This window comes from Ovis aries, chromosome 2 (genome assembly GCF_016772045.2).
Source record: "Ovis aries strain OAR_USU_Benz2616 breed Rambouillet chromosome 2, ARS-UI_Ramb_v3.0, whole genome shotgun sequence".
NCBI classification, from domain to species: Eukaryota; Metazoa; Chordata; class Mammalia; order Artiodactyla; family Bovidae; genus Ovis; species Ovis aries.
This window is the reverse complement of record NC_056055.1, coordinates 243624831-243637654: the sequence shown is the minus strand read 5'-3', so window position 1 is coordinate 243637654 and position 12824 is coordinate 243624831. Positions and strand designations below refer to the sequence as shown.

The window sequence follows — 12824 nt, the reverse complement described above, 5'->3', positions numbered from 1 at the left end:
CCCCCTTCCCTTGCTCTCTCCAGTGAGAAACCCCTGGAATAGCCCAGGTGGTTCTACCTGGATGGAGTCCCTCCACCCTCACGTGTCCCTAACACATGTGCTTCTCTCCCCAAAGGGACATTCTCCGGGTTGGGGTCACCCTGGCTGGTCACCAGAAAAAAATCCTCAACAGTATCCAGGTGATGCGGGCACAGATGAACCAGATCCAGTCGGTGGAGGTTTGACGTTCACCTGCCTCGGCTCACCGCTTCCTCCAGGCCCCGCCCCCTCCGCGCCCCCAAGCCGGCCCCTGGTTCTCGGTCCACCGCAGGGTCAGCAGCCACCTGCCAGGAGGCCACCGGCAACAGGAAGAACCAAGCAGCGCTCCAGCCAGGAGACGTCACCAAGAATATGTGCAACTCAGATGATGGAAAAAAAGGGAATGGGAACAAAAGAAAATAGATCCCGGGAGGGGGCGGGAAATACCGAGGAATATTTTTTAAAGAGGATTCTCATAAGGAAAGCAATCATCGTTCTTGGAGGAAAAACGAAAAGAAAAAAAAAAAAAAGGGCTTGGGAGATCCATGCAGTTTGTCCCACCGGAGATCAAAAGCAGTTTCTCTCCAACTCCCTCTGGGAAGGTGACCTGGCGGGCGCCAAGAAACACGTTCAGGAAAACAAATGTGAAGGGGAGAGACAGGGGCCCACCCTTCTCTCCTGTCCCTAGCGCTGCTCTTCCAGGTCTCGCTCAACAGCAACGTGCCAAGCGGATGGACAGGCGGACAGGCAGCCACCCCTGGAACCAGCCTGGGAACATCCAATCCCGCTGCTCCCGGGCGATCAGAATCTTTCTATCTTTGGAAAATATTTTAGAAACTCCAATGAAAGAGACTTGTTTCCCCTGTCAGCTCCCGGGGCTGCGAAGGGAGTTCTGTCCCCCTGGGTCGGGGAGAACATGGGGACACCTGAAAGGTCAGCCTTCCTGAGGCTGGGCACAGCACCCGCCGCCGCCTGGATCTGAAGCTGCACGCCCAGATCACGGGCGCAGCGCGGCGGCCCCGGCCCAGCGGGGCACACACTCCCACCAGCCCCCATCCGGAGGACTAGCTACGACTGCCACCAAGGACTGCTCCTGCATCTGGGTTTGTTTACAGCAATTCGTGGACTCGGGGGTATTTTTGGTCAGGGGTGGATTTGGTTTGGGTGGGTGGGGCGGGCGGGACTTGTTGGTTGTTTTTTTTTTTTTTTTTTTATGACAATGAAGTGACACTTTGACATTTCCTACCTTTTGAGGACTTGATCCTTCTCCAGGAAGAAGGTGCTTTCTGCTTACTGACTTAGGCAATACACCAAGGGCGAGATTTTATATGCACATTTCTGGATTTTTTATATGGTTTTCATTGACATCCTTCCCTCCTCCTCACCCCTCCCCCACTCCGCAGAGAGTTTCCCTCCCGCTGCCAGGCCTCACCAAAGCCAACTGCCTAGGGGCCATCTGGGCCATTCAGAGACTGAGGTTTGGGCAGAGGGTAGGGGGCCAAGGTGGAGGACCAATCCCACCCCAGGACTGTCTCTGAGAGCAAGAGATTAAGAAGGGAGAGGCGGTCGCGGGGTCAGAAGTCTCTGCCTGCATCTTGGCGCTCCTTCTGGCCCAGTCTGTCCAGTATTTTGCAGGTAAATCGGCCCCTCCGAGGTTCCCGAGTGCCCTCAGATGGCCAGAACCCACTTTGTCTCTGGAAAGCCTCAATCAGGCTGCACCAGAGGCCAGGACCCGGATCGTTCACTGTGATACCCCAGCCCTCGAGCGGGTCACCCTCAGACCATGTGCTGCCAGGCTCCTCTCCTCCGCTGGTAGGACAACCCGTGATTCTCTCCCCACCCCCTCCCCTCCACCGGACCCTTGCCCAGGCCTGAAGGCCTTGGCCAAGAGAAAAACCATCCATCAAGGGGTCTGGCCACAGACTCTCTGCTGTGAGCAAATGCAGGTACCTGAGCGGAACAATCAGTTAGTGAATTGAATGGAAATAAAGGCTTTAGTTAGAAAATGACCTGTTCTCTGTAAGCAACGAGAGATCCTGGCACCCTTGGGACACATCAAGTGACCCATGATGCTCTTCTAAGGGACTGTTCCTTCCTCCGGGTTCAAGAAGGCCCGGGGCTGAGAAGACACATGGAGGAAGCCAGTGGTCCAGGTGGCCTTCTCTGGCTTGTCAAAAGCACAGGCAATGAAAGTTGAGTTGGAAGTGGCTCAGAACTTGGGATCTGATGTCCTATGAGTCACTGAGCCACTGCAGGATACAGCAGGAGCAGGGAGTTTGACCACCATGCCCTCGGCATTTCTGGGCCAGAGCAAGGGGACCCGGGGAATTGAGTGAGCGGTGACGAGAGTGTGAGGGTCCCTAGTCAAAGCCACATCTAATATCATCTTATGCTGGTCAACTCTGACAGCCTCTGAGCAGACGGGCTTCTACTCACAATCAGAATTCTGATTGTGTGAGGAGGCAGCTGGGGTGGGGAAAGCCAGGGACACCGCATCTCAGGACCATTCCCTTTGTCTAGGAGACTGACCAGTTGAGAAAGGCTCAGGCCGCAGGTGGTCAACCAAACGCCCCTCGGGTTGAGCAAGCATCCAACACGGACCAGCCTGTCATCTGTCACTCACCTGTTCTCAGAGCCCAAGACGCAAGGGGAAGGAAGGGATTTAGAGGGGAGCACAGACCCCCAGGGGGAACAGCAGAGTGAGCCACAGGGAAGGCCTTGGCTGGCTTCCCACGAACCGGCCAGCCTTGGCCCAGCCAGCTGCCCTCTGTGCCCCAAAGATGCCCAGCACGGGTGGCAGCTGTCCCAGCACACAAGGTCACCTTCTGGAGGGAGCTGCCCTGATGCTCTTTAGATTAACTCCCGTCTTCCCAGCCTGCCCCCACCCCCAGCCCCAGCCCCGCTGCTGGGGGCCCCACAGGGGGCTGGCATTCAGTGCTTCCTGTCAGATGGCTTCCTGTCCTAAGCCGCTAGGCTGGTGTCGGCTAGCCAGCTCATCTGCCCATCCACCCTTCAGGGCCAGAGTCCTCGGGTCCATGTGCCTGCTTCTCAAGAGCGAGGGTGCTACCCAGACCCTCTGTCCCCACTTCAGGGTAACAGACGGACACCACCGTGACTGTGCCGGGTGCAGGCAGATGCTTACCTCTCCCCGCGGCTGGGGCAGCTTGCCCACCACCTCTAGCTTGCTTCTCAGTGGGGAGGGTGGACCACGCTGCCAAGCGCCTTCCACAACGCTGCCCGCTCACCCAGACATACCACCCAGAGCCACCCGCTGCCTGGTTACTAATCCTTGCCTGGCTCAGGCTCCCAAGTGCCAGCCCCCCAAGTGCCAGGCCCCACCTGCCCAGCAGTGGGAGAGGCGTTTCCGGCTGCCCTGCGTGCAGTTGGTACTTGAGGAAAGAAAGCTGCCTTGTAAACAGGGGCCGGGGCACCGTGGAAATGGGGACCAGCTGCTCTGAGAGGGTGTGACCAGCAGATCTGCACAGGGCCAGGCCGGGTAATAGAGCAATCGTGCCGTCACCCCCACTCCTAACCCTAACTGCCCTGGAAGTCCCCCGCCCCCAGATGAGTTACTGTTGATGATCAGCAGGTCTCCTCCTGGGGGATGATATTCCAAATATTGATAAACTGGTTTAAGATGCGGGCAAACTGATCAGAAGCGATGACAGCCTCAGGGCTCGACCCAAAGGCCCCAGAGGAGGGGCTGGGGTGGCGCTCGGGGAGATTCTTAGGGACTCGGGGCACGAGCTGTTTACTGCAGCCCGTGGTGCCTCCTGCTCAGATGGCATCAGTGTGAATTTCCGCATCGTTTCTGGCTGGTCCCTCTCAGGGAGCCCTCTGCCGCCCTCTTGTGTGCAGTCACTAGTTTGACAGCCCTCCATCCAGCTCATGTCCAGAATCCTCACCCCCCAGACCACTGCCCACCCTGGTGCTGGGCCCTCAGCCACGCCTGGCTCCCCACCCCCGCACCCCTGAAGTTCCCAGTGGTACCAAAGGCTGAAGACTTGTCAGAGGAATTAATGTACATGCATTCGAAGGTCAGGATGAGGTATGATGCTGGCCCAGATGCGCACTGCCGCCTGACTGGCAGCTCTGTCATTAAGACACGGATCTAGGCAAGCCGGCTCCCCTCCTGAGCCTCAGGCTCTCGTTTGTAAAGCAAGAGGCCTGGATTGGGTGTGCCAAGGGTACAAAACACTTTACAAACCCCAGTCCTGTGAGGAGGGGCTATTTCCTTCCATAAATGGGGATGGACTGAGGGAGAATGGGCTCAGAGAGAGAAAGTAACTTGCTCAGGAAAGGGCAGACCAGGCTGTATCTACCTGTTTCCAATACCCACCCCACCATGCTCAGTTAAGACAGCATGAAGCACCTGGCAGTCTGAACACTGGTTGGTAAGAGAAGGGAAAGGTCAAAGGGGCTGGAGTGGTCAGGGAGGGCTTCGTGGAGGAGGCTGTCTTGACAGTTAACAGAGGTTTGGAGAAAGGTCACTCCTAGTGGGAGGCGCAGTGTACCCAAAGATGCGAAGGCCAGTATGGTTAACAGTGAGGAGTCGTGTCCGGATGGGCCAGAGCAGTGCTGGGAGGTGGGGGGCTGGTTTAGGGAAGGTTGAGGCGGCTTGGACAGGAGGGACAGTCCAGCCACAGCAGGTCCTTGAGCAGAAGAGTAGCAGCGTGAGCATCAGGTTCTAGGAGGAGGAGTTGGTTCAGCCATTAGAGGGGAGCAGCATGCTTCACAGCTCCCCCTCCACTCCCCCGAGGGGGCAAGAGCCCCCTGGAGAAGCCCTCATTTATTCCCAGAGAATCCAGGCCCCGCCGGTTCCCTTCCCGTACTCGTTCACTGATGCAGAAAATCCAAAGAGTCGTTCCAGCTGCTTGGGACAGCGGGGTTGGATTCTGTGCTACCTGATTCTAATTCAGCTGCATCCAGCTGAGAGGCCCACACCACCTCCAGGGCAGCCACTGAGAGAGCCGCCACTCACGGCCAGAGCTGAGTGTACGCAGGAGGTGGTGAGGGCACTGGAAGGCAGGCAGGTGGATGGGCATTCCCCCGGGGGGGATGGAGCGGAGTGATGGAAGTGGACAGGGTTGGGGGCTGGGTAAATGGCATGCAAACTGCTCAGGAAGCCCACCTCTGCACCCCGCCCCCCTCACCCTGGCCCTGGAAGAGATGATGCAGACACACTGTTGGGAGGGGGTGGGGGTCCTGCCCTTATCAATAGTGCGTTATGCTGGGGAACCCAGGGGCGGGTTAGGGGAGCCACGCCACCCACGCGCCCTCCACCCGCCCGCCTTGACCCCGTGTCCCATGAAATGGCTCTTGCCATAAAAAGCACCAACTTGTACCCTCGAAGCTGGCCGCATTCCCCTTCAGGGAAACCAAAGGAAGTGACTCGGCCTTTGTTCTGACACCTCAGGGCTCAGGGGACAGCCCATAGGAGGCTAGCATCAGGAGGCTGATGCCACAGCGACTGATCAGCTGATCGATAAACGCTCCCCCTGGGCCAGGCCCGTGGGTGGGACCCTATGGGTGCCGCACCCTCCACGCGACAAGGGAGGAACAAGAGTCTCAGAGATGATTCCCAGAGGAGTCCAGCCAGGCTGTCTGCCTGCTCCTCCCTGACCTCCTAAGTCACAAGAGCCAAGGGTGGGCTCAGGAGCCTATGTTTTTAACAAGCTCCTCCGGGAGACTGCTCCAGACACGGAAACCCTCTCTTCACTTCCCCCACAGTGAACTGTGCCCTGATGTCTACAGAGGGAGGGTCTGGTGTAGACAGGGATTAGGAAAAAAGCAGGACACCGGCAGATAAGATGCCCAAACTCAGACAGGGATTAGGACCCCTGAGGTGGGGGCAGGGCTGGCCTTCAGGAATGTATTCTGAGCTAAGCTTTCAGAAAAATTAGAAAGACTGCATCCCCCAACCCACCCCCCCCCCCACCCCACCCCACCACAGACCCAGAGTCTGTCTGAGTTTAGCTCCACAGCATGAAGGCTGCTTCAAGAAAGCTGATATAGCAAAGAAGCAGCAGGAACTTAATACTTCGGAGGGGCCCATGAGCCCACCCAGGGCCACCCCATGCAGACCACACAGACCTGGAGGCTATGATCCAGGCCTGGTCACTCAACACCTGGCCAGGTGGGCCAGGCAAATGCAGGGTGGGGCTCCAGCTGGACCTGGGGCTTCCTATAACTCCCCTTCACCAGCCCTTGCTCCCCAGACTAGGGCTTTCCCTGGAGGAAGACGAGGGAGTGAAGGTCCTTGTCTCTACTCCTGGTCTAACGGCCCCAGCTGGAGGAGGGGAAGGAGACACAAGGGAGGTGGGAGGTCAGAGCCAGGACCACATACACTCTGGGGGCCCTGCTGACCCTGCAAGAGTTCAAAATTCTAACGTTCCCTGGGCAAAAGATGCCAAGATTCTAGGGTTGCAGAACCTCAAAATTCTAAGATTGCAACAGAAGGATTCCGTGTTTTTTAGGATTCCACCACCATGCGACTTCAAGTCCCACTGTTCATCCCTGCTCCCCACCCCTGAAGGTCCCCCCTGCAGTGAGAAAGCACACAGAGAGACAGGCAGACAGAGATGGGGAGATACTAAAAACAAACACGAGCACCACCACCATCCTTCGAACCCGAGTCGTTCTGAGTGGGATGCTGGGTTTCTCTCCCTGTTAAGAGGGGTAGAATTGCCCACCCCTGGCCCTCCTGGCGGCGAGGGGGCTGACTTCCCCAGACTGCAGCAAAGCCCCATGCGGGCCACAGGGCCCAGGGGCTGGGGGGCTGGAGAGCTCGGGTCAGGAGGCTGGCAGGGGCCCCAGGGGCTCTGTTCAGGGAGGGACTCCTCCGGGGTGGACACTCCCCGGCCCCTGAGAGAGGAAGCTGCTGGCCAGGGATGCACTGAGGGATCCTCCCCAAGCTCTCCGCCTCCCTGTTCAGAGCCCGAGTCTTAACCCCTGGCAACCAGAGGGGCGGGTCCTGCTGCAAACCCCGGAGTCAGGGGACTTCCCTCCGACACTCAGGATGCAATTTCCATGGCCACACGGCCCCGGCCCCCTCACATCCCACTTGAGACCGCTGAGCCTATGGAATCTGGGAGACCAGCTGAAAGAGGTGTCTCTGGATTGCTCGGAGCTCAGTCATCGGTCTGGCTGCTTTCCCCTAGGTGGACAGGGACTCGGGCGGGCAGGGGGCACGAAGCTGAGCCCCTGAGGCTGGCCTGGAGAAGCATGGGCAGGGACACTCACTCACAGCCAGCCTCTTTTGAGCCCAGGAAAGAGCGATTCCTGGTTGGCCATGCCCAGCCCCCAACGCTCATCATTGCTGCTATTTCTTGAGTGCCAACGATGTGCCAGGTGCCACGCTTCACTTTTTATACCCAATGTCTTGCTTAACCCCCGTGCAGCTCTGTGAGACAGGAACAATCCCTCTACAGACTAGGGAACTCAAGAGACGCGCATGGTGGCCTTCCCAGGTCGGCCGGTGGTCTGACCCAGCGCCTGCCCTCGCAGTCACTGTGCTAAGCTGCTGCCTGTGGTCCCCACTCAGCCCCTCTCCACTGTCAGAACCTGTGCCAATCAAACCCAGATCCCTGAGGGGCACCCTGTCTGTGGGCACTTGGACGCCCCCTCTGACCCCCACCTCCTGAACTGCTGTCTGAGCCACAGGCGGTGGGGATGGGCCCTTGGACTGCCCCCCTGGAGTTTCTCTCTTACGTTCAGCCACAAAGGCCAGAGCTCCCAGCAGGGGCCCCTGGGGTCTGGTGTGGTCTCACGCAACCTGTTTCTTCTGGTCAAGAACATGGGCTTTCCCAACAATGCTGGGGAGTCAGGGAGGGATGCAGCTGGGGTTCTGATGGTTGTGGGTCAGATCTGGCTCCCCGAACGGCACCCCCACCCCATCATGACTGAGGAACACTCACCAGCTGTGTCCGTGAGCAACCCTGACCCTGATTCTCCAATGCCTTTGTAGGAGTATTTTTAGCAGATCCTCTTTTTTTTTTTCCAAAATAAATGTGAATTGCAAAAATTATCACTTGGACTTGCAGTGTATTTTCCCCCAATGTTCCTCAGGGAACAAAGAGGAGTCCTGGGAGGTCTTCAGCTGGGTTCTGAAGCGTGACTAGGAGTTTTCCAAGGCTAAGGATGGATCCAGGGTTGAGGCTGGGACTGGGTTGAGGCTGGGGTGCAGATTTGACCTGGGTGTTGAACTCGAGCAGTAATTCCTAAGTGTTCTAAGGACACTCATTCATGTTTAAGAGTTTGAGCTCTGCTGTGAGGAGTCCTAAGGATTCAAATCGCAACTCGGCCATTTGTCAACTACACATCCTTGGAAAGTACACATCATTGCTTGGAGCCTCATTTTCACGTCTTTAAGATGGGACAGTAATACCGAGCTCCTGGAGTAGATGTGAGGATGAAACGAAGCCTGTCAAGCACTCAGCGTCACAACTGTTAGCTTGTAGTCTTCTGCCGGGAGGAAGCAGAGCCCACAACTGCCACACACTGGGCTGTGTTCTCCGCAACCAGGACAGAGCCTGACTCACAGGAGGCTCTCGATGAATGTTTGTCAGATTCAAATCAGGGTATTTGGGGAGGGCTCCGTGGTCAAATACACGAGGCAAATTCTGGGTTTGGGCAGGCTGCTCAGACCTCTTTGCTTCGGGACATTGTAGAGCCTTTGGTGCGTTGCAGAAGGGAACGGCAACCCACTGCAGTGTTCTTGCCTGGAGAATCCCAGGGACAGGGAGCCTGGTGGGCTGCCATCTATGGGGTCGCACAGAGTTGGACACGACTGAAGGGACTTAGCAAATGTGCCAAAAGCACAATGTGTGTGCGTTAGTTGCTCACTCGTGTGTCCGACTCTTTGTGACCCCATGGACCATAGCCCACCAGGCTCCCCAGTCCATGGGATTCTCCAGGGAAGAACACTGGCGTGGGTTGCCGTTTCCTTCTCCAGGGGATCTTCCCAACCCGAGGGCGAATCTCTAAGAAGCTGTTACCATCTGCAGGGTTTCCCACCGCAGCGGGAGCATCTCATGGGACCAGAGTCCCTGGGAGCACACTTGGAGAAGTTCACCAGCATCTGGGTAACACCCTGGTATTTAGAGGGAGAACGGGGCTGAGGCTGAAACGGGGCCTGTAAACATAAGGGGGCATAAATCAGAGGGTTGGATGGGGGGAGGTCTGCCTGATGGCATGACATTAAGGCGGGGAGAGCCTAACAGACTCCACCTTGCAAGACCTTTGTGAGAATTAAATAGTTAACGGGCGCCAGAGTGCCCAGGCAGACAGCCTGGCACACAGCAGGGGCTCAGAAAGTAGTTCCTCCCCTTACTTCCCCCTGGGGAGCAGCCCTGCCAGACCTCGTGGGATGAGGCCAGGAGGAGAAACTGAAGACTGAGCCAGGCCTTCCCTCCATGGAGCCACGCTGCCCCCTGGGGGCTGAGGCTAGTAACAGATCAGACTGAGCTCCAGAGCAAGTTTGGCATTCTGGGCTGGGAGAGGGCGGGGGTGATGAGCCCTCTGCTCCCCCCCACCCCCCCTCCCCCGGCAAAGGTCCAGGCCAGTGGGTGCGGACCCAGAAGCACAGCGACAGGGCAGGAGGCAGAGAAGCTGAACCAAAGGTTATCCCCTTACCAGCTGCCTTACGTAGGTACCCATCCCAACTCCCTCAGTTCAGTTCAGTCTCTCAGTCATACCCGACTCTCTGCGACCCCATGGACTGCAGCATGCCAGGCCTCCTTGTCCATCACCAACTCCCTGAGCTTATTCAAACTCATATCCATTGAGTCAGCGATGCCATCCAACCATCTCATCCTCTGTCATCATTCCCTTCTCCTCCTGCCTCCAATCTTTCCCAGCATCAGGGTCTTTTCCAATTAGTCAGTTCTTCCCATCAAGAGGCCAAAGTATTGGAGTTTCAGCTTCAGCATCAGTCCTTCCAATGAGTATTCAGGACTAATTTCCTTTAGGATGGACTGGTTGCTGCCCAAGGGACTCTCAAGAGTCTTCTCCAACACCACAGTTCAAAAGCATCAATTCTTCGGTGCTCAGCTTTCTTTATAGTCCAGCTCTCACCTCCATACATGACTACTGGCAAAACCGTAGCTTTGACTAGACAGACCTTTGTTGGCAAAGTAACATCTCTGCTTTTTAATATGCTGTCCAGGTTGGTCATAGCTTTTCTTCCAAGGAGCAAGCATCTTTTAATTTCATGGCTACAGTCACCATCTGCAGTGATTTCGGAACCCCCCAAAATAAAGTCTGTCAGTGTTTCCATTGTTTCCCCATCTATTTGCCATAAAATGATGGGACCAGATGCCATGATCTTAGTTTCCTGAATGTTGAGCTCCCAACTCCCTGCTCCTGACTTATTGATAATACTGTGTCTCCGATCCAGGCTGCTGACCTGAGAATGTCTCTGCAGTAAGGCCCCAGGAGCAGTCAATCTAGCTGAGATGAGGAACTAGGAAATTTTCCTGGAGGCTGGAATTACCCAACCAGCTTGCTGTTTATCTGTAGCTTTCAAGTTTACTGGGAATGGCTCAGGGAGAAGGCAGCTGATGGAGACTGCTAGCCCTTGGCACCACCACCCACATTTTATCCCCGAATGTCCACAACCATCAGAGATGCTTATTACCAGGGGTGTGCTATTTAGCATGTACCAACCAACCTGCCAAGCATACTTCACAAATGCTGGCTGACACTTCCATTTGAGTCCACAGGTAAGACGAGGGTGAGACAACAGGACAGAGGGGCGGGGGGACAGACAGCAGAAGCAGATGATGAGGCACGAGCCGCTAGGGGTAAAATAAAGAAGACTGGTGGTGATGGCGGTTACCAAATCCTGTCTGACTGTTTGTGACCTCATAGAGTGTAGCCCACCAGGCTCCTCTGTCATACGCTATCTCCTGGAGTTTGCTCAAATTCAGGTCCATTGAGTTGGTGATGCTGTCTAACCATCTCATCCTCTGCCAGTCCCTTCTCCTTTTGCCTTCCTTCTTTCCCAGCATCAGGGTCTTTTCCAATGAGTCGGCTCTTCACATCAGGTGGCCAAAATGTAGGAGTTTCAGCTTCAGCATCAGTCCTTCCAATGAATATTCAGGGTTGATTTCCTTTAGGATTGACTGGTTTGATCTCACTGCAGTCCAAGAGGCTCTCAAGAGTCTTCTGAAAGTGAAGTCAAAGTGTCAGTCACTCAGTCCTGTCCGACTCTTTGTGACCCCATGGACTGTGGCCCACCAGGTTCCTCTGTCCATAGAATTCTCTGGGCAAAAATATTGGAGTGGGTAGCCATTCCCTTCTCCAGGGGATCTTCCCATCCTAGGAAATTGAACCCAGGTCTTCTGCATTGCAGGTGGATTCTTTACCATCGAGCACAAGGAAAGCATACAGGAGTCTTCTCCAGTACCACAATTAGGAAGCATCAATTCTTCAGTGCTGTGCCTTCTTTATGAGCCAACTCTCACATCCAGACATGACTACTGGAAAACCATAGCTTTGACTATAACTTTGACTAGACCTTCTAAAATAAATAAGATACAAGGAAATAATATACAGCACAAAGAGTATAACCAATATTGTATAACAACATTAAATGGAGCATAACCTATAAACGGGGCTTCCCTGGTGGCTCAGAGGGTTAATCGTCTGCCTGCAATGCAGGAGACCCAGGTTTGATCCCTGAGTCAGGAAGATCCCCTGGAGAAGAAAATGGCAACCCACTCCAGCACTCTTGCCTGGAAAATCCCATGGACAGGGGAGCCTGGTAGGCTATGGTCCACGGTTGCAAAGAGTCGGACACGACTAAGTGACTTCACTTAACCTATAAAAACATGAAATCACTACCTTCCACTCCTGAAACCAATATAACATTGAAAATCAACTACGTTTCCTTTTTTTAAGTGAAACAACAAAGGCTTATGCTAGAACTTTGCTTGCTCCCCAATGACATGGGTGACTTCTCTGCTGAATCAGGTGATAGTTTTCAAATCCTGCAAGAATATTTCTTCAGTTTTTTTGTGCTATTATTCACCATGTCACATTTTTTTATTTAATCCGCATTAGCATGTCATCCATTACTTTCTTAGGCCTAGACAACCAACAAATGACAAATAAATCAAGCCCCGATGTGTAGTAACAGCCATTTTCCACAGTATAAATGGCCAACGAGGTCTATTTCAAACTATCAGTGTGAGTCACTAAACAACAGACTTTGGAAGAGATGCCGGGTAGCATATCTTTTTTTTTTTTTTTTTTTTTTTGGCTTTTAAACAACAGAAATGTGTTTCTCACAGCTGTGGAGGCTGCAGGTCCAAGATGAGGGTGCCTGCATGGCCGTGGTTCTGCAGAGGGCCTTCTTCTGGGCTGCACATTGCCCTGGCAGAGAACAGAGCTCAGCAACACATGGTTACAGAATGTTTCCAAAATTCAGATACGACAGATATAAACAACCTCAAAAACACAGATAACAGTAGCACACAATAAAATAGCTAGAAAAGTGATTTGAGTGTTTGTATTGAATGCATTTTATGCTATGGTAAATTTATATAATTTCATTTTTTAATGATGGCATCCAACAACAGCTTCACAAAATTCCTGAAAATGTAACAGCTGCCTCTTGCCAGCTGGTGGGAACTAGCTCCAGCACTACCCTGGGCCTTCTTCCTGTTTTACAACAGTGGAAATTGAGGCTCACAGAGACAGGGGTGTCTTAACTGCTCAAGGTCAAGATGAATGCGGCTTGGTGGGGTACCGCTCAGGTATATTTTATAAACTAAAACTGACTTTCAAACTCCCTGCACGAGAAG

At 54.4% G+C, this 12824-nt stretch overlaps 1 protein-coding gene across 3 annotated transcripts in view; it reads left to right on the top strand.

Annotated features, from left to right (window-relative positions):
- The window catches only part of EPHB2 (EPH receptor B2), a 215785-nt gene extending 214440 nt beyond the window's left edge, over positions 1 to 1345 (top strand). For all 3 annotated transcript variants that reach the window (XM_042244590.2, XM_042244591.2, XM_012152536.5), the window contains exon 16: positions 116 to 1345. In XM_042244590.2, the coding sequence (XP_042100524.1) occupies positions 116 to 224 (109 nt within the window). In that variant the 3' untranslated portion in view covers positions 225 to 1345. The remainder of the gene's footprint in view (positions 1 to 115) is intronic.
- Positions 1346 to 12824: the final 11479 nt, after the last annotated feature.